Below are 22,603 nucleotides of genomic sequence, written 5' to 3'. Positions count from 1 at the left end.
GAGTCTGTTGGATGGCTAAGGGTGTTTTCCTATCGAAGACGTTTCTCTGTATTCCATCTCACATTTGCAACGGTCTTTCTGCACATGTACAATCTTTGCAACTGCAGTATTAATGGATAATATTACAAAACTTTTAGGAGGATCTTTTTACCCTTCTTCTGATTAGTTCTATACCTTAGTTCACCACATTCTGGGCACTCTTTTGTATTTTCAAGTTCACCATAAAAAGGTGCACAATCATACCTACATGCGTGAATTGGGTCTCAGTAAAAACGTATGTATTGGAGTGTAACTGAGACCCAATTCACGCATGTATGTCTTCGCCTCATAAAATAACATTAGAAGTGTTTCACCATCAGGCAGTGCCACCTTAATGAGGCTTAAATGCTTGTTGAATGTACTCTAAGATAACCTATGCATTGCCCTTGCATGAAGCAACTTTATCAAGAACTCTAATTTTGAGAACTTTGTACAGTTTGAATATAGGGGCACCCATGCATTCCTCACGAGATTTAAATAATAAATTAACAAAATATAAAGAGAATTATTTAGAGTTTGAAATGGTTTTTATTTACCATCCCACGACAAATCCCCAAAACCGTCACCGGTTTTCTATCCTTTCCAGAAAATCGTCGCCGATTTTTCTCCTTTCTCTGTCAAAATATATTTTTTCCAATTTCTTTTATTTATTATATTTTCTGGGTATTTACACCCAATTTTATACCTTTTTTATATGTATATTCAAAATATTTTTTTTAAAAAGCTAAATTTTTATAACTTTTTAAAATTTTAAATATTAGAAAATAAAAAATATCTTCCACAACTAAGCGAGTCTTTAACATTTTTTTTTCTCATCTCTTATAATAAAAATAATCCATCTTTATTTTAAATAATAAATGTATACATAATTATCATATCTTAATCTTCTTTCATTTTTTTTTTTATTAATTGAACAAAACAATAAGTGAAAACACCTAAAGAAGTAGTCTTAGAAAGAATATATCACATAATTAGAATCCACAAATAAATACATTAATTACATAAATCTTTGACTTAAGAATATTTAACCTCAAAAAAGCCAACACACTTTTTTTTTTTTTTTTTGTCTCTTAAAAAGAACCAACTTTTTACTTTGATTTTTTCTATTCATCAATCATAGAAAATCAGTTAATAATTAAAATAAAAAATTATATTTGGGAATTCAAATCCAAGAGTCAAATTTAAATTTGGGTAAAATTATAAAAAAGAAAATATTTATTTTTTGTACAAATACATAAAAATCATATTCATAATTTAAATTTCAAACTCTAAATATATATTATTATTTTTATATATTTTTTAAAAATAAATAATATTTTTGAATGTTATATTTTCTATCCCTTTAACAAACTGTGAGTATATATATATATCTTATGATTGTGGAAGGTTTCAACCTTCAAACGATCGCCTTCAGAACTATATTTAAAATCATAAGATATTTTATCCCGGGGGTGTGTTCCCCCTTCCCTTCATAGTTATCACTGGCCCCACCCTCTAAACTTTCTATTTTCGTCCATTCCGCCACGCTCTCCGCAGTTTCAAAATTGGCGAAACTTTCTATTTTTGTCTATTCCGCCAAGTGCTCTATTATATAAACCCACGTGCCCAACCCATAACCCTCCACAAACAACACACTTTCTCCATAGCTCGATCTAGCCACTAGCTATATAGAAACAATGGCAGAAATCGAATTGTTGCACGTAACCTTCCTCCTTTCCTTCTTTCTTTTCGTTTACAAATTCGTAATCTTGCCCAGACAGCGTAAGCCCAAAAATCTCCCACCCGGCCCTCGCGCACTTCCGGTGATCGGCCATCTCCACCTCCTCAGGGACCCCGTCTTCCGTGCCCTGGACGAGGTCTCTCAGCAATACGGCCCCGTTTTGTTCCTCCAACTCGGGAACCGGAAGGTCCTGGTGGTTTCGTCCCTCTCCATTGCCCAAGAGTGTTTCACCAAAAACGACATCGTCTTCGCCAGCCGCCCTCACCTGCTTGCCGGCGAGCACCTCCAGTACAACTCCACGACCGTGCCTCTCGCCACATACGGCGACCACTGGCGCAGCCTCCGCCGCCTCATCACGGTGGAGATACTGTCGGCGTATCGCGTTGCCATGTTCTCCGGTATCCGGGAGGAGGAGGTGATGCTGCTGACGAAGCAGCTGTGGGAGAGCTCCCCCGGCGCCGGGTGGACGAAGGTGGATGTGAAGACGAAGCTGACGGAGCTGGCGTTCAACGGCATCCTGGCGACCATCACCGGGAAGCGGTACTTCGGGAGGGACGTGGCGGACATAGAGGAGGCGAGGGAGTTCCAGAGGATCTTCAAGGAGTACACGGTGCTACATGGGAATTCCATGCTGGGGGACTACTTGCCGATCATGCGGTGGTTCGATTTTAAAGGGGTGGAGAAGGGGATGAAGAGGGCGATGAAGAAGATGGATGCGTTTTTCGTGTCTCTTATTGAGGAGCAGAGGAGAGTGAGGGGCAAGTCAGGGGCATCCTCGAATGATGATGCTGCGGGAGGCCACGGGATGAAGAAGAAGAGGACTTTGATTGATGAGATGCTGCAGTTGCAAGAGGTTGAACCAGAGCTGTACACCGACCAAATCATCAAGGGTATTGTACTGGTAAGTATGTGCAGGACTGCTCGTCTTAATTAATTTCATAATTTGTATATATATATATATATATATATATATATATATATATATATAGATATATATAATATCTTCCCAATATGGGCCATAAGCGAATGATTTAATTAGGGTCCTTAATATTTTATTTTATTTTTTTTTTATTTTTATTTAAAATTAATTTTTGAAAGTATATCAAGTAATTTTAGCTGCACTGTGCACTCTACCCACCAAACACGTGAATTCCATGAAACTAAGAGAATGGTAAATGCATGCATGAGAATGTAGTAACGAATTAAGAAATGAACAGTTAAATTAAATCTCAGGGATTGGGGAGAGAGAGAGGCCGTGCACGGGTCTATAATGTTATATATACATATAGGCGCATAAACTTTATTGTGTGTAGGGATAGTAACAATAAATAATGTTAATATTATTATATTAAAAAAAAAATTTCAGGGCTTCAAAATTTTTTGGGTCCTAGGCAAGCACCTCAATGATCTTAATGAGAGCTGGTCCTGTTAAAACTGTTTTATATAACTTAACTTATATTAATTATGTCTTGCATGTTATTGTGTGTCAAGTAATTAGTCTTTCTTATTAATATATAAATCATTATTTTTCATTAAACCTTTTAACGGGTATGTAATAGATAAAATGAAAAGTAAATCAAGAAAAGAACAAACTTAGAAGAAAGTAAATATTATTATTTAAAATGTCAAAATAAATCTAATTAAGTAAGATGTGTGTAATCTTAATAAAAAATAATATTGAAACTATAAAATGTGAAAAATTGAAAACAGTTTTTATATATTAACCAATATTCCATTTAAAAAAAAAATGAACTGTTTGATTGGCTTAAAATGATTAAATAAATATGCACATAATTCAGAGACGCAAACAATTTTTGATGGCTGCCTAATAAAATTTACTAGAAGGGAGATGAACCTTTTCCCTTATTTTAATTTTATTCCTTTTTTTAGGGGCTTGGTGATTAAACAAAGAAAAAGATTTTTGACCGCAGGGAATTTAATCTTGACTCATACTTGACCATGGCTCTTTTTTATGGTCTCAAAATATTGCGACGGTTGACGACCTAGAAATCTATTCATCAAAGTCACTTTCATTTACAAAATCCTGTTCATGCATCGCAGACAATGCTCACGGCAGCAACTGAAACTTCGTCCACAAGCATGGAATGGGCGATGGGACTCCTTCTCAACCACCCAGAAGCCATACAGAAGGCCAGAGCCGAAATAGAAACTCACGTCGGACTAGACCGAGTGGTGGAAGAGCAAGACCTGCCCAAGCTGGCCTACCTCCAGAACATAATCAACGAGACCATCCGGCTGTACCCGGCGCTACCCCTTGCGCTGCCGCACGAAGCGTCCGCCGACTGCACCGTGGCCGGCTACGACGTGCCACGCGGGACCATGCTGCTGACCAACTTATGGGCAATTCACAGGGACCCAAAGCTGTGGGATCGCCCGAGGGAGTTCGTGCCGGAGCGGTTTGAGGGGAAGGAAGGCGAGCGGCGCGCGAACCTGATGATTCCGTTCAGCGCCGGAAGGCGGATTTGCCCAGGGGCGAGCTTGGCAAGGAAGGTGATGGGGCTGACACTGGCGGTGTTCATTCAATGCTTTGATTGGAAAAGAGTTGGCCCGGAGAAGGTGGACCTGACGGAAGGAAGTGGGATCACCATGCCCATGGCGCGGCCATTGGAGGCCATGTACAAGCCACGCTCCGCCACCGAGAAACTCTTACATGTCTGAAAGCGGGGGATTAGCAGCTGATCGCTATACGCACGCGCGCGTACGAGAGTTGTTAATTTACCAAAAAAAGCCAAAGAGACTGATGTTAGACGTTGTCTTTAAAGTTCGAGGTCCTTCCACTCCACGATGTTGAATTTTAACTGCATTGATATATTTAATATGTATTTGTCGCCGTCAACAATTACCTGTTTACATTATTAAGAAGAAATTCCTCGAACGTTTCGAGCATACTTTCCAAGATATAGGTCTTTTTAAATAATAATTTATAAATTTCAAAATGGGCGGTAAAAAGTAATAATATATGCATTTATCATTGAAATATATTGTCCTCTTTAGATTTAATAATACTTATCAAGAATGAATGGTAAGATAAAGCATATTAGGTGAGTCATATCACATGAACACTTTCTTAAATAAAAATCTAGTCAGTCATGTACTAATCACAAGAGTGAATGGCAAGATAAAACATATTAGGCGAGTCATATTACATGACTAGATAAGAGGACTTTCTTAAATGAAAATTCTAATCAATCATATACTAATTACATGAGGGAATGACAAGATAAAGTAGATTAGGTGAGTCATATCTTTTTTAAATGAAAATCTAATCAGTCATATACTAATTACAAGAGGGAATGACAAGATAAAGCAGATTAGGTGAGTCATATCACATTACTAGATAAGAACATTTTCTTAAATAAAAATTTAGTCAATCATATACTAACCACATGACAAGTAAAATATTATCATATTCTCGAACATTACATAAATTTTGATGCTCATTTTTTACTTTATTGATCTTATTAATTTTTTTTATTGACTTCTGTGCTAGAGGGGACTTGGGCTCCTTTTGAAGAACCGTTTGAGTTTAATTGCACAATAAAGTGAACTTGGGGCTTTAAAGAATAAGCTTTGTTGAGTTCGCAAATACAAATAAGGCCAATGAGGCAATTTTCCTATATCAAATATGACAAATTGAAAATAATTTTTATATATTAACCAATATTCCATTTGAAAAAATGAGCTGTTTGATTGGCTTAAAATGATTAAATAAATTCAGGGACGCAAATATTTTTTTGATTGACTGCAGGGAATTTAATCTTGACTCATACTTGGCAAGGAAGGTGCTGGGGCTGACACTGGCGGTGTTCATATTCAATGCTTTGATTGGAAGCCGGTTGGCCCGGAGAAGGCGGACCTCGACAGAAGGAAGTGGGATTACCATGCCCATGGCGCGGCCCTTGGTGGCCATGTACAAGCCACGCGCCGCCACCGAGAAACCCTTGCGCCTCTGAAAGCGGGGGAGGTCTGCGGGTGCAGGGGATTAGCAGCTGACCGCTTCACGCACGCGCGCGTATGAGAGTAGGAGTTGATGTTGTTAATTTACCAATAAACCCTAAGAGGCTGATGTTGGACGTTGTCTTTAAAGTTGGAAGTTCTTACACGACGGTCAATTTTAACTGCATTGATAAATTCATATGTATTTATTCGCCATCAACAACTACTTGTTTTAATTTTTAAGAAGAAATTCCTTGCACGAGCCTGCTTTCCAAGATATAGGTTTTTTTTAAGCAATAATTCCTGTAATGACAATAAAAAATAGTAATATTAGCATATAACATCGAAATATAGTATTGGACAAGTCTAATTAATCAAATCAAGTTAGATTTGATGTCACTGATCCAGATTGAATGGTAAGATAAAACAGATTAGGTGAGTCATTATGTCACAGGACTTGCTAAGAGCACTTTCTTAAATGCAAGCAGGTCTAACAACTCGCATGCAATTAACGCTTCCCAGGTATACATGTATGCAACTAGCATGTCTCAAGAGTCAAAGCAAATCTAGTCAATCATATACTAACCAAATGACCATTAAATTAAATATGCTACTACATGAAAACCAAGTGATCTCGAGGTGCGCACACACCTGTGGAGGTTAGGCTAGCAACATGCCTAAAACATGATTTACATCATCTGAGGTGAGCTAGGGTGGAAAAGTGTCTACCTTGTTAATCACTTACGCATGAATGAAGTACTAGTCTTCAATGCTCATAAGTAGTGAGGGTCTCATAGACCAACAACCACGCTCAAATGTAAAACTGGCCAAACAACGTTTACCTCATGATACACGTGCAATGAGAAAATGTGTATAAAAGGGTAGGCGGTCTCAGTCCCCTGCCTATAGGCCAATTCATTCTTTCATGCTTGATTCTTTAGAAATCTTCAGCATTGGAGATAGCCCCCAGAGGACATCAAGATCTCTCAAGTCATCTGTTTCCTTTTCTTCTGGTACATCACATAAATGTTGATGGTCATTTTTTATTTTATCTTATTAATTTCAGTCTCGACTTGTGTGCTCGAGGGGACTTGGGCTCCTTTTGAAGAACATGTTGTGTTTAATTGCACAATAAAGTGAATTTGGGGCTTCAATTTTTGGCTACTTTTTACTTTTGTTTTTTTATTAGAATAAGCTTTGTTTAGTTCACAAACACACTTAAGGGCAAAGAGGCAGTTCTCCTTGTCTCCAAGGATACTTTTGGAAACCTTTTCTTTTCTATTTGCAAAACCCTAACTCTTTGTTTTTTTTTTCTTTTTAATAAAAGAGGACTTAAGGGAAGGGAAAAGAAACGCTAACACACAGATTCGACAAAGTTCTCTATTTTCTAGGGTCCCCTCACTCTCTAAATTTGGAAAAGTTCTCTAATTGCTATCAAGGTTGGCCCTTGCTCTACTTATCATAATCAAAAATCCAATTATTCTTCTCAAAATATTGAGATTTAATTTGGTTTTCTTTAGCTCTAGTTTGGAACAACTTTTTTTGCAAGGTAGGTAGTTGATTCATGTAGCATAATAATTGATATAGCCAAGATTAATAGGCATATTGTTGTGAAAAACGAATGCATAGCAGAATAAATTGATCTTACAGCGCAGCACTCAACGGTGAAATATACAGAAAAACAGTTACACAAATTATAATGAAAGCAATAACAATGACACAAAGAATTATGTGGTTCGACAATGCTTACATCATTGGGAGCAATTGACAGTTTTTTTCTTACTATCTTGTGTCCAAAGACATGAACATATAGAGTTACAACATATACAATGTATATATAACCCTCTCAGAGGTTTTTCCCCCTCGAAATCCAACCTATCCAACGTACCAAAATTTAAAGTTCGAAAACTAGTGCTGGGAACCCGAGCCCAACTGTTGACGGTTTCACACATACCATCGATGATTTAATACCCGAGAGCAAAGATTCATAGTAACAAGCTCAAAACTTTCAACTGCTGCACTACACCTAGGAATCGTCAACAGTTTTACGGTTTATTCCTACAAACCAGCTTCTTGTTTTCTACCATGTTTTCTCATTGTAAATGCATCTCACTCAATATATAAGCCACATATCACAACAATCTTCACCTTGGGAAACATACGCCCCTTAGGAGAAAACTGAAAATGTGAACTCGTTGCTCCACCTGGGACAAAAATCCATATAGGTTGGGACCGCCTCTTATCTAGCAACTGGAGACAAAAATCAAGTCCAAGCAAAGGTTGAACTTGTCCGTGGCAACTTTGGCTTCTGCCATGAACCCTGACTCCATTGTAAATTGTGCGTCCTGAGACTGTACCATGGACTTCAAACAAACTAACCTTCCCCCAACAGTAAACACATACCCTGGTATAGACCTTTACAACAATTTACATTGATTCTCCACAAAATTGTTAGCTTAAAAAAGCTTAATTTTGTTTTGATAATGACAAACCAATGCATCTAATTGTTCTATCAAGTGTATTTACAGGTATTACAATTTAAAAGTACAATGAAAGATGAATAATGGAAAACCATGAAACACACAAATGAATGGAAGATGACTATTGAAGAAAAGTTTGGATGAAGATTAAGCTGAAGGACATGAAGATCTAGATAGTGTACCATGTGTATTTTAAAACATGTCTCATGTAAGTGCATCTCCATTGATGTTTGTTATGAAGCTATTAGGATAATTACTTGATCCTAAATACCTTTTAAAGACTTGGAAAATATTTTTACAAAGTCCAAATGTTATTTCAAAAGGTTAAAAATAATTTTTGGAATAAGAAATAAAAATAATATTTAATTTTAGGATGTTCAAGCATCTAAGGCTAATGCTCTGTGATTACGTGCTTAAATTGTATAATTAGGTACTTTAATCCATGCGTTACGAATTATTATTTTTAAATTAAATGCCTAATTACTCTCAATATTTTAACATTATGTCCTAGTTATAATATTTGAGTCTTATTGAGTAATTTATGAATTTTTAGTTTTTTTTTTTGCAGGGCGACTATTGGAAGCTAAAAATTGACAGTACTTCATGATATGTGCGTAACTCTCTCATCCGACATTCGATTTAGATGTTTTAGGATGATGTTGAAAGATAAAAAAAAAAAAATGCTATACAATTTTAATGTTTTACATTTTAAGAAATACTGGATGCATCAAGGCCGAAATCGGACGTGAAGTTACCATACACTGTTTTGTGGACTATTTCGACATTACTTCATAATCTGGGTGTAACTTTCTCGTACGAGTTTTGATTGAGACGATTCAAAATTTTGGAGAAATATAAGAAATAGCTTTACAACTTTTGTGTTTTGAACTTGGAGAGATATGGACGTTTACTATGTCAAAATCAGGCTTGAAAGTGCAAAACGGACCCTGTGTTAACAAAAGAAAAAAAAATTGAATAAAGGCCCATTAAATGATGTGCCCACGTGAGAGGGTTGCATGGCCCATGCGCGGGTGTTTCCTTGGGGCACCCAATTGGAGCTAAAGGGCTAGGGAGTTCCTTTTTATTTGGGTTGATTTTGAAAAGTCAAAGAGGAAGTTTTAGGTAGGCTATTCTAGGGTTTTCTTTAGTCTTTTTTTTTTTTTAGCTCTTTTGGCAGCAGCTTTAGCCCGGGAGGAGGCTCTTCACGACTGGTTTTTTCTTTCCCCTCCCTCTCTCCCTCTCTCTCTCTCCCTTGTTATTTTTTAATACTTGTTCAAGTTATTTTTAATGATAATTTCAGTTTTGTTTATTTAAGTATTTCTTTGGAATTTAAATATTTGTTTTACTACAAAAAAACTGGCTTTTAGTGACGAAAATATTAGTGACAAATTCAAATTCGTCACTAATAGTAGGGTATTAGTGACGGTTGTTGAAACCATTACTAATACAACACTATTAGTGACGAAAATGAATTCGTCACTAATAGTTTCGTCACTAAAAACCTGAAAAAATCGCGTGAAAATATTTTTCGTGCAGAATTTATCCCGGGAAAATATTAGTAACAATTTCTGTGGTATTAATGACGAATTAAATCTGTCACTAAAAGGTAAACATTAGTGACGATTAAATAACCGTCTTTACTATTATTAAAAAATAAATAAAAAAAAATTTACTTCAGAGGATTAGTGACAAATTTAAAAATTCGTCACTATTGGCCCGTTATTAGTGACGGATTTGAGAGCCGTCACTAATACTTCTACTTTTTAAAAAAAATAAAAAATTTTACTTCACAGTATTAGTGACGAATCTAAAAATTTGTCACTATTGCCTTATTATTAGTGACGAATATGAGAACTGTCACTAATGCTTTCTTATTTATAAAAAAAATAAACGGAGAGTAGTAGTGATGGTTTTGAAACCGTCACTAATGCCCAAAAACCCTATTATTGCTATCCACGAGATATCATTCCTTCTTCTCCTGACTTCTTCCCCTTCCCCGCCGCTTGCTCCCGCGAACAGCTCCCAGTCGATCTCCTGGCTTCTTCCCCTTCCCCGCTGCCTGCTTCTACGAACAGCTCCCAGTCGTTCTCCCGCTGCTCTCTGCCGCCAGCCGCTGCGCCAGCTCCTCCTCTTCCCCTCCTGCTCCAGCGATCGTCTCTCCCAATCTCCCCCTGCTCTCAATCGGCTGCAAGTCCGCTCCAGCTCCTCCTCTTCCCCTCATCCTGCTCCAACGATGGATCCTCTCTCCCAGTCTCCCCCTGCTCTTGGCCGAAAGCCCAGGTTCTTCTTTCCCTTTATCTTTTTACTTTCAAGCATATATTTACATTGTAAGAATATACTGAATATTTAAAAAAATTTGAATGTATTTTGTTATTCTTTCAATGTTTGAATCCAACACAATGACATGCCCACATATATTACTTCAATTTCTAACATATAAGAATTGGTAAATGCTACACACATATTAATATAAACGAATTAATTACTAAAAGACAATCATGTTTGAGAGTTTTTTCCTAATTATATAGAAGTGTATGTGTGTGTGTGTGTGTCTATGTATATATATATGGATCGGAACTCTAAATAAGCCCTTCAAACCTACTTAGGCAGTAGTCAATTTGGGGATGAAAGGATTATCGTTTGCCTATTAATGCATTCTTGATAATTTATCAAATAAAGCACATGTAGAAATGGAAAAATAATATTATACAAAAGTATAATGTTTTATCTAGGACAATGGAAAAAATAGATTATAAATAGAAAAAACTAATTAATTAGTTAATGGAATTATATTTGTATGTATGTATGTATGTATGTATGTATGTATGTATGCATACATGCATATAAATAGGGATATGTAGGAATGAATCATGCATGCATGAGGAATTGATTTGAGGACTTTTATACAGATAGATTTGTCGCGGCGTCCCGGGAGCGCGTGTGCCCTCGGGCGGCGAAATTAAAATTATTTTAATATTTTCAGGAAAAATATGGTGTAGGAGTCGCCACTAACCTTTAGTGCGGTTAGAACACATGATCACTACCCCGTTAGGAGTAGAATCGGTCTACATTACCAGAGTTGGGGTCGGGAGTTCGGTTACGCGAGGGGAAGGTACGAGCACCCCCTACGCGCCCGTTCTTAAGAACGGCACCTAATTAATTTAAAATTATCCCTAAGTTAATCTAATAAATCTTTACATTACTCCTTTTTATGAATTTATAAATACATAGGAAAATAAATAAATATATACATATATTCCCTCAGAGCTTAGGGTACGTGATGCCCAAAGGCTAATACCCCTTGCAATTAAATCATAGGGAAAAAATTAAGAAAATACACTCCCAACATTTTGAAATTATATATATAAAATTTTTATAGGAAAATACTAGTGTGGGAGGTTTTAATATATATTAATAAGATAATAACCTAAGAAATTAAATTACCCTAATATGTGTGATAATAACAGGGATATAATAATAAATTGCTATAATACCTAATGGCATATCCTAATAATAAACCCACCTAATAGATAGTAGTGATATACACACAAAAATAGGAATGATAATATAATACTAAACTTATAACAATAACGATAACAATAATAACACTAATAATAATACTAATAACAGTAATACTAATAATGACATACTACACGTAATAATAATACACAAGCATATAGTAAGATATCAACATTCTATAAATATAATGATACTCACTTATAAGTAATCAAAACCTCAATATATGCACATAGGGAAACAATTAATTCCTAAGATAAAATAACGGTTCTACGACAATAGTCCTTATGGAGACATAATCCCTAGAATAAATATAGGATGTATACTATACATAGTATGAAACAATCGAAGAGTATTACCACTTATAGACACAATGACAATGTGGAAACAAAATTAAATCTAGAAATTATGACTTTTATAAACATGTAAGGGAAAGAAATCTAATTATGGAAAACAATTAAAGCTTGAATCTAATAGGTAATATATAACACACTATAGAGAAATCAATAGCCACAAGAGGGGACTCATAAAAATAAATATGAATAAATTAGTTTTATATCAAGGAGCGTTTTCAATAATATGAAAATACTAGAAATTGATATGCTAATGATGTGGACGAAAATTCAATTGCCATAATAAAGGACTAATATAATAAGCAAATAATCAAACCCTAAAACATTACTTAAACATAAAATATCAACTTCTAAAAACGTGAAAACTACCAAATGGTGTGGCAAAATAAATGCATTGTAAAAAAGCAAAGCAAAAAGTTATAGTTGCAAGTTACACAAGTAAAAGGATTTTGATGTTTGTTGGACTTTGATGATCAATGGGAATAGAAACCCTGCGCTATGTGGGAGTTTGTCGGGGCTACTCACAATTTTTTTCTAGCCAACAGGGCGCCATGGAGCTTAACTTATCCCTTGGAAAATAGCATTCACGATTGCATTGAAGAGTGGTAAATTCAATAGCCAACTAGCCAAGTAAGTGATTGTGAAGGGCTTTTGAGCAGTGGTTAATGTCATGCGGAATTTCACAAGTGCCATTGGTTGACTTCAGTGCATTTGGGAATGGAAATTTCCTAAAGGGGGGGGACAAAGGTGTTCTAATGTCTTTTGCGGTTCTCTTGATTTATGAGGGAGATCACTTCGTGCATAGTGCAAACCGTTGCAAGGGAAAAGGGAGATATGATGGGACATTCCTTCAGCATACAACTCAAGGAAGGGGTAGAAAGCGTAGGCAACATATCATTAGTCACGCTTGTTGGTAGATTAGATGAAGAAGTAGGCTAGGAGCTAGTGGCTAACGACCACCCCTAAGGGATGTTTGAAATGAGTACAAGGACTGGTGATTGCCAGATAAGCAAAACTCACAACTACCTCCACGACGAGGGTGTGGAGCTTTAAGAGGCCAATATTTAAATGGCGCTCAAAAGCTTAGCGGAGCTAAGAAAACAACTGATGAGTTGTTGGGAAGGGGATATGTTTGCCTTTCAAAGCACATTTGGAAGCACCATTGTTGTTTAGGAGAAAACATGAATAGGAGGCATGCACGAATGTGTTGTAAGGACGACCGCCACGGCTCAAAAGGTGGAAAAAGTGCTAACAACGTATCCTATTCCATTGATTAGTGTGATTTGTTGGGACAGTTGAGGTTCATGCCAATAACTTCACTAAACTTTGACTTGAGGTCAAGCTACTATAAGTAAGGATTTGCTACTGGGGGTGAGCCGAACAAGACTTACTTATGTGATGTGGTTATACTATTGGGGCGTTTTATTGATCTTTTTATGATTTCTTTGTGATGCCTTTTGGGTTGTTGACGAATGCGCCTGCAAAAACATTCTATACATTGATGAAACACTAGGTATTTCGTAAGTACCTCACACAAGTTTGCCGTAGGGTACCTGGATGATAGTGTTTGTCCAACCGCTCCACTTCTAGAGGGAAAAACATGAAAAAGCTTATGGAAAGTGGTTTTGTTAATATGCTTAAAGGGGAGAACAGTTTTGTATGGGAAGAAAGAGGACAGGTTCTTTCGCTCAGACGAAAAAACGTATCAAATTCACTTAGTCATATGATCAAGCCTTCTCTTTATTTAGGGTCATTATCAAATGGGAAGATCCCAATTGGATAGTGGAAGAGTTGCGTTTCCTTTCTTGGCCTCAACCAACTATTACAGGAAGTCGTTAAAGGGGTATTCACGGGAGGAGGAACAAACTCCTATGAAGCAAAAATACTGAAGAAAGGGTCTTAGGGGTGGAACTGGAACTGGAACTGAAGAAATGTGCAAGAGCCTTTGATGACTTCCAGGATGGGGCCATAATGACAAATTTCTATACTTGCTCTTTTGGATGCATGGAAAACCTTCAAGGTGCAAATAGATTGCATTAGAACTTCACCTTTAGAGAGAGGGTCTTGTTACAGATGGGCATCCTATTACATACGAGAGTCATAAGGATTTAAGTAGGCTAAGTAACACAGGTTAAGAGAAGGGAAGATGTAGTGGTGATATATTCGTTCTTTGTGTGCAGAGGTTGCACTTACTTGGGTCAAGTTGTGGTTTGATGAAAATAGATAACTCAGGAGTTAGTCATTCTTCTCGCACGGACCAAAGTAACACCGGAGGTAGCAGGCCAATTGTAGGAATTTTGGCAAAAGAAAACATTTTATTTCTCATTTGAGGCACAAGGAGGGGCGTGTTGCTGAACCAAAGTCATGGATATACTCGAGTAGAAGGTTGAGCTATAGCGGCCCATGAGACGGTAGCACACTTAACTCATGAGTACTGTTTACCATGATGATGTAGGAGTGCATTCCAGGGAGAATTTAGCCAAATATCGAGTTGCGCAAAACCTTTAATACAGTCAACCAAAGAGGGAAAAAAGAAGAACGTCAGTTCTGGATGGAAGATGGATTTTCTGAATGGACCCATGGTAGACCGGACTCTTTGTTCCACGAGGGTGGTATCTGATGAAAGATAACATTTGTTGAGAAAAGTGTCATGATCCCGTGTGGGGCCGAAAAACAATCCGAGGATTGCAACACACTTGGCCTCTATGCAAGCAGAGAGTATTATTGGCCACACATGCGTGATGATGCTCACGTCGATTATACTCGAATATGTCTCACTTGCCAACAGGGAGGAAAGGTGGGAGGCGAAGGAAGAATGCAGGCTGCTAGAGCCCTACTAGTACCATCCAACTTGTGGGAAGTGTCTCAATGGACGTCATCACCAACCTACCTAGAGTGAGAGATGCAGGGTCTATACTTTGTGTTATGGATAAGTTTTCGAAGTATGTATGTTTCATAGTCACGCCAAAGTAAATGTTCGGCAAAAGGAGAGAGATTTGGCACCCACCAATTCTTCTCTACGAATGTTGGTGTGAAATATTGGTGGTGTTTTCCCAAGATATTGTTAGTTGATCGAGATTCACGATTAATTTAATGCAACTTCTAAACAAAACTTTTCAAAATCCTTGATTCACATATGACATCTCTTCAAGTTATAACACCTACCGACAAATGGACAAGTGGAGAGATTTGATCACTCATAGGCTACTGGAATAGTACTTGCATATCATTTCGTCAATACCAACTTGAACACACTGGGTGCACACTACTTGATATGGCTTAGTTATGTTTCAATTGTCCAACAGGACCTCAACAACCAATAGGAGACCTTTTGAGCGTGTTGCCTGTCTAGTAGCTGCTATGAACTCACATTGTGGACGAGCCATATATAAGGAAGAATCTTAAGGTGTGTACATCTTCACTTGAGAATGTTAGATAGAATGTAGAGATTGCACAAGTCTATTTGGAGAAAGCTTCTAAGTAGATGAAGAAGTAGGCAGATCAGGGGAGAAACTACAACACTTTAAAACGTAGGTGACTTGGTGGTTGTTAAGCTCAATCCTTAACAAATCAGTTCACTATAAGGATGAGATAGGAGACTACTTCGCAAATATAAAGGACCAGTCTCCGTCTTGACCAAAGTCGAGAAGGCCTTTTACATAATTGACCCTCCTACTTGGATGGAAGTGCATAATTTATTTCACGTCGGTTGCCTCAAATTGTTCAACACCGACAATCGATTATCCGAGCAGAAGTTAGTTTAACATAGCAAAGTTGAAGACGGTGCAACCTAACTGATGTAAAGCTGAAGATGTTCTTATAGATAAAGAGTTCATATCCTTAAGGAAGAAGTGGTTGGAAGTTCTTAGTGAAGTGGAAAGGCCTTTGTTGGCCTTACAAGGCTTAAAAATCTTAAAATCTTATTATCTTGTTTTGATGCTAACAAACAGTGAAATTTAATGTATTTGTGTGAGTAATGATATTTTAGGGCTCATATATGAGAAAGTAAGGTCAAAGTGCTTACAATGATCAAATGAAGCTTAAATGAGTTAAAACCATGGATTTAAAGATGATATATTAAATCTTGAAGAATATGAGGACATGAATGAGTTGTTTGAAAGCCAAGGAATATTAAAGTCAAAGAGCCAAAGAAAGGCAAAGTGAGAAAGCTCAAAGAATATGGACGCTTGAAGAAAATATGGACTCAATCCAAGGACAAAGCATGGAGACTCAAGAACCTAGAATGTTAATGTCTAAGAAGTCTCATGTAAGTGCTTTAATGTTTAAAGTATCGTTGAAATATTTTGAAGCTCTTAGGTTAACTTCTGAGACCGAGCTACCTTTTAAAATACTTGGAAAATATTTTTTTGGGGTCACAAATTATTTTAAAAGGGTTTGAATCATTTTTGGAATGAAAGCACCAAAAAGAGTTTTTGCCAAATGTTGTTAGTTTTTATACATCCGCATTGAGGTGCCTTTTTCTCTATCCAACTCCGCTTATTTTAAAAAGTGATCAACATGAAGAGTTGTAGGAATTTCTATTAGCTTTCTTTTTACACCAAGAAAAACCTAATTTGGAGTTATACAATAAAAGGTATGGACAAAACATTGAAGCAGGATCAAAGTTGTCAGGCAAGCGAACACTGTTCATGGTAGAACTTCAGGCACCTAACAGCTGACAGAACAACCTCAGGCAACGGACCCTGTGAGTTCAAGCGCCTGAACATGTACTGACTTTGAAAATCATAGTTTTATAAAACTTCAGGTGACTAACTCCGATACTTTAGGTGCCTGAACACTGTTCAATGGGCAGATTTTTAAATTCTAATATTTTAAAATATAGCCGTTTTGAGCTCCAATTTTTCTAACAACTTGGAAAACTTTCTAAGGAAACTTTGCCAACATGGAAACAAGTTTGAAAGCCTATAAATACATGGTTTTGCAAATCAAAATATATCCAAGAATTGAAAATTCTGTTTTGAGAAGCTAAAAGCACTCTTGTTCTTACAAGTTCTCTTGCTCACTCATTGTAAATCTCTTTTTCTAAGATATTCTGAAGTGCTAATCCTTCCTCCACTAAACTCCTACTGCTAATCCTCATCTAAGAAGGATATTGGTGAATTCTACACTTGAGCTTCATTCTATTTCATATTGATATTTTACATTCAAGTATATAGTGCTGAAATTGTACTAACTTGCTCTTTGAGAGAGTATACTTGTATGTAGATTTTATCTTGTGTTTCTAGTAGTTCGTTGACGTTCCAAGGTGTTTGGATTGTTGGCTAAGCAAGGGGATATTTCTTAGAAAGGCGGACTCTAGCCTATGTAAGGAATGACCGAATGAGGGAATATCGTTTGGAGAAGGCGGACTCTAACCTTAACCAATGAGTGTTGTAAAGGTTTGTTCCACCCATCAACGGAAAAGGTTTAGTGAATCCTTTGGTGGTTTTGTCAAAGGCGAGGACGTAGGCTGTGTTGAAGCCGAACCTCGTAAAAATCTCTGTCTCACTCTTTCTTTCCCTATTCTTTATTTTTAGTGCATATTTAAATTGCGTGGATGGTTTAAATTTGAAAATCATATAAACTACGTATATTTAGAAATCAAGTAAACTTTAAATTTGATTTTGATTTAGGTTGCGGAAACCGAAAGGGAGTACATTGGTTGAACCATTCTTTGCGGAAACCATATAGGAGTACGTTACTTGGTTAAACACCCAAAGATAGATTAATAGAAAGTTAATTTGAATTCTAAGTATTTGGGAATAGTGTGAATGTGTTGTTGAAAAACATATTGAAGAAGCAAATCTATATCAGCGAAGTATAAATTATAATTCAACTACAGGGCTTACAATTTCATATCCAGGGCTAACAACAAAAGATATATTGTGATTGAATGGTATAAAGCTTGAGATTGATTGGATAGTGTTTGTATTCCAAGAGTGCTAAATCTTGAATGATTTCATCAATCTAATAATGCTGCAGTGAACTTATATTTGATAAATAAATTATGGTTGTGTTGGTTTGGAGATTGTGAGTTATTGTTTGAATGTTTTATTAGTTGTATGGTTGATTAAAGATATTAAGTTGTTGTGTGATTGGTGAGATTAAACAAACAAGTTAAAGAATTGGTTAAGTGTTTAAAGAAGTTAAGGAATCTTAAAAGAAGTTAAAAGAAAATTTTAAAAGCCAATTCACCCCCCTCTTGGGAAGCTATTCCTAATTTCAGCCTTGGTGATGAAGAAATCAACTGGATTTTTGCGAAAGATATGCTATGAACAAAGTAGAAGTGTACCTAGCGTCAAAGTCTATGAGGACATCGAATGCAAAAGTGGGGAAGCGTCACAAGTCGAACTTGTCCAGGGCATTATGCTTGCCTATAATCACTGTTCTCATGCATTTCGGATGAGTTTCCTTTATGTAAATACTAGTGTAGGTTTATTTTCTAGTAGTAGTTTCTCCCTATGCCAAAAAGGCAGTATAACTTAGTAATTTAAGTGTTTCCTAAGGCCATGGTGAGAATTGCATATAAAGCTCTTTAGGGGAGGGTGCGTGTTAATCAACTTGTAAAACTCACTAGATATTGTCTATGTATTTAGCCTACTTGCCTCCCTCGCTAGACACACAATGTTAACAGAGGTGTTGTTAATGAATTACATTGCTTCAATGTTTAATGCTTGCTAGTAACTGCTTTCATAAATGCTTACAACTTCAGCTGATATTTGATTGAATGATATAATGAAAGTGGTTTGTGGATGAATTATAGTAAATGATAGGCTAGCTAGTTAAACAATGGGACGTAGCAACAATCCGACTATCTAGAGAAAACACAGATCGGGCGGCTAGGATTACACCATGTCGTTATCCGAACGTGCGGTCCTAGTTGTGCCACGTGTCACTATCTGAATGGTGACATATGTCCCACCCAATAAAATATAAACATTTTTTCCTCTTATCTCTCCTTTTTTCTTGTTTCGTTTCTTTATCCTCCTTCTCATTCTCTCCTTTTTTCTTTTTCTCTTTTCTTCCCTCGCAGCCCTTTCTTTCTCTTTTTTTTTCCTTTCTTCTCTTATGGATTCTCTCAAACTCTTCACGGATCCTCTTTTTCTTTCTCTCTTTATTTGATTTTCTCTCTCATTCTACTTTCTCTTTCCTTTCCTCTTTCTCTGATCTTCTCTTTTATTTCTCTCTTATTTTCTTTCCTATTTCTCTCTGATTATCTTTCTTAGTCTTCTTTCTCTAATCTTCTCTCTCATTTCTCTCCAATTTTCTTTTCTCATTTTCCTTCAGATGTCGCACTCCCTCTCATTTTGCTTTGTTTCTTTTGCTATCTAACCTTATTTTGTCTTTTTATTTTATTTTATTTTATTTTATCAAAACTGAACTAGGAAGGGAGTTTCAAGAACAAACCAAGCTTTAATTTACCTAAACCCTCAAAACTTCAATATCAAGACAAAAAAATCCTCTTAAGCAAAGACATTAAGCTTAAATTAGAAATTGGAAAATATTAGGAAAAATAATGAAAAATATGGAAGAGTTCACATTTTTATGTTTGGTTATTAAGGAAAGTAAAAAAGAAAAAAAATATAACAAATTAATGAACAAAATTATGATTTTGCTCATCATCTACATATGATTTTTCTTAATTTTATTACATTAAAATAAATTTTTATTTTTAATAATATTTTGTATAGAGAAAAAATATTGTAAAATAAATTTTCTTTCTATTTTCCTTTTTTGGTTTTGTTTTGTTTTGTTTTTTTTTCAAACAAGAATCTTGATTCAAACGGGTTCCACATATTTGTAGGCAAAGGCACAGTTGTCCCTTAGGATTTTGATGACATGGGTCTCAAGCCAAAGAGAGAAAACTCCCCCACATTTTTGTTTTTCTGAAAGAAAAACCCTAACAAAAATGTGATTATCTTGGTGTTTCCTAACTCACCCCCCACTTTAGAGTCGAGCCAAAAAGTTGGGACATCTCCCTCATTTGGTAGAACCCAAAAAGAAAGAAAGGAAATTAAAAATAAAAAAATTTTAAAATACTTTAAGTTTCACGGAAGTCGACACTAAAATTATATCACATAAACTTGTCTAAAAAAAATACTAAGTTTCACGGGAGTTGCGACCACTACACTAAAATTATATCACCTAGTCTCAATTGTATTGATTAAAATACAATGTTATTTTATCATAGGGGCATAGTGTCCCATGGCATCTAAGTCCTTTTCAAGAACCCTCCCCAAAGCTTTTCTCCGAAGAAAAAAAAAAAAGCAATTTTCACTTATGTTTTCTAACAACTCTATATTAAATATTTATAATTTAAAAATATATAGAGTGAACTTATAAAAAGAATTTTTATATATCTTTATATGCTTTTAATTTGAACTAAAAAAATTATTTATCTACTTTTTTGAATATGAACAAAAATTTTCTATTTACTTTTAGGTAATGACTTTATGCAATAAAAATTTTATTTAAAAAATGTGTATACACTATTGAGTCAATTTTTTTTTTTAATAAAATAACACAGCATGTAAAGTTAACTTGAAAGCTTATTTCTTACTTGAATTTTAACACTGCTAATTATAATTTTTATTGTACTAATTTAGTAATGGGTCGTTTCAATTAAATATAATAGTCAATAATAAATTTCTCTTTTATGATTTAAAAATTCCTTCAACTGCTATATTATTGGAAAGAAAATTCAAACAGCCCAAAAACTACTTTAGTCGTGGCATTACAACAGAGTCATTAAGGTCAAAAGAAAAAAATAAAAAATTATTAAATAAATTGAGCCAATGACGCCATTGTTTTTAAAAATTAGTTTCAATTCTTGACTCACCTACTTTCGCCGCAACTAAGCATCCTATCTCAATAAACAACTATTCCACCCAATTAAATACGTGATATTTCTCATTAAATTAAAGAAAAAATTTATTTTTTTTAACAAATTTATGGAGGGATACTTAAAATTCTTAAAATTTCAGGTAAAACTTTTCAATATTCTTAATTTTTAATTTTTATAAAAAAATCAACATCTTTTTTGTCAAATTAGATGAAAGGTCAGTGTCTTTCCACAAATATACAGCATAACGAAATTAATAATTCTTTAGGGACGAAGTACTTACCAGGATAACGCCTTTGATGATCCGGGAACTGTACATTTCCGGCTCAGACTCTTGCAGTGACAGCATCTCACCGATCAAAGTCCTCTTTTGCTTTGACTCGCTTCTGCTCCTTGCTTCTCTTTGCTGATCAATTAGGTGCTCCAAGAACCCATCCACCTTTTCCATCACCTTCTTCATCCTCTTCTCCACTCCTCCCACAAAACTCACCCGCCGCACCGCTGGGAAGGCGTCCGCCACGTTCGAGCTCCCGTGAAGATCCACATACTCCTTGAAAATTTCCCGGAACTCCCTAGCCTCTTCCAACTCCGTCACATCACTCCCGTAGTAACGCTTTCCGCTGATCATCCCCAGGATGCCATTCAGTGACAGATCCGTAAATGTTGACCTCGCGTCTACCTTAGCCCACTTGTTCCCGCCGTGGCTCATCTCCCACAGCTGCTTCAGCAGCAGATGGACCTCTTTTCGCCGGAGGCCGGCGAACATGCCGACTCGACTCGTCGATAAGATCTCGAGAGTGGTGAGACGGCGGAGGCTGCGCCAGTGGTCGCCGTAGGAGGCCAACGGCATGGTCGTGTAGTTGTAGTGGAGGTGTTCTCCGACTAGCAGGCGGGGGCGGTTGGCGAAAACAATGTCATTTTTGGAGAAGCACTCATCGGCGGCCGAGAGCGAGGCGACTACGAGGACCGGGCGAGTCCCGAACCGGAGATGAAAAATGGATCCGTATTTCTGAGAGAGAGAGTGGAGCGTGAGGAAAATTGGGTCCTTGAGGAGATGGAGATGGCCGATGATCGGAAACGCAGGCGGGCTTGGCGGTAGATTTTTGGAATTTCCTTGTTTGGGCAGAATAAAGAACTTGAGAAGGAAAACAGAGAAGCAGAGGAAGAGAGCGACACCATACAATTGCATTTCTCCCATTCCTCCGCCGACAAAGATTATCAATTGGTTTTCCGGTTGATTTAATTCGATGCTGCGCGCGGCTCAAGTGACCTTTCAAGCTGTGTCGGAGAGGAAAATGAGGATTTATTGCTTGTCGCTCGTAGGAAAATGCGTTAATAATTGACTTGTGCGGTGCTTGATGGGACGTTGATGGTTTTTTCGATTTTAATATTATTTTAACAAAATTTATTTTAAAATAGTTTGAACTGAACTGTTTTTTTTTTTTTTACAAATTGACGCAATTCAAAGCACCCTTGTCCATCCGGTGTTTTCTTAAAAATATTAAAGGTAGATGAATAAGAGTTTTTTAATTTGAATCAGCCCCATTGACTAACACGTGCCAGTCAAAAACTATATCCGACGTTTTTTGTTTAGTTAAAGTTCGTCTCCTTTTTCTCCTCTCTTGTTGCGTGGTTCAATGTCTAATAACACCATTTGAACGAGTGTTTTTTACTAGTTCAGCTAAATCAGGGCCTA

At 36.4% G+C, this 22,603-nt stretch overlaps 2 protein-coding genes across 2 annotated transcripts; one reads left to right on the top strand and one right to left on the bottom strand.

The window, feature by feature from the left end:
• The first annotated feature begins 1,661 nt into the window (after positions 1-1,661).
• Positions 1,662-4,754, top strand: LOC131161683 (cytochrome P450 81Q32-like). The gene is made up of 2 exons (XM_058117611.1): positions 1,662-2,660; positions 3,821-4,754. The coding sequence occupies exons 1-2, from the start codon at positions 1,716-1,718 to the stop codon at positions 4,436-4,438; spliced, it is 1,563 nt and encodes a 520-aa protein (XP_057973594.1). The 5' UTR covers positions 1,662-1,715; the 3' UTR covers positions 4,439-4,754.
• A 5,391-nt stretch (positions 4,755-10,145) lies between these two features.
• On the bottom strand, positions 10,146-22,105 carry LOC131162759 (isoflavone 2'-hydroxylase-like). The gene is made up of 2 exons (XM_058119362.1): positions 21,191-22,105; positions 10,146-10,367 (listed from the first exon to the last, which is right to left on the bottom strand). Exons 1-2 carry the CDS (start codon positions 22,103-22,105, stop codon positions 10,146-10,148), a joined length of 1,137 nt encoding a protein of 378 aa, XP_057975345.1.
• Between the last annotated feature and the right edge of the window lie 498 nt (positions 22,106-22,603).

This window comes from Malania oleifera, chromosome 8 (assembly GCF_029873635.1).
Source record: "Malania oleifera isolate guangnan ecotype guangnan chromosome 8, ASM2987363v1, whole genome shotgun sequence".
Lineage (NCBI taxonomy): Eukaryota > Viridiplantae > Streptophyta > Magnoliopsida > Santalales > Ximeniaceae > Malania > Malania oleifera.
The sequence above is the reverse complement of the archived record's forward strand: the minus strand, read 5'-3'. Positions and strand labels throughout refer to the sequence as shown.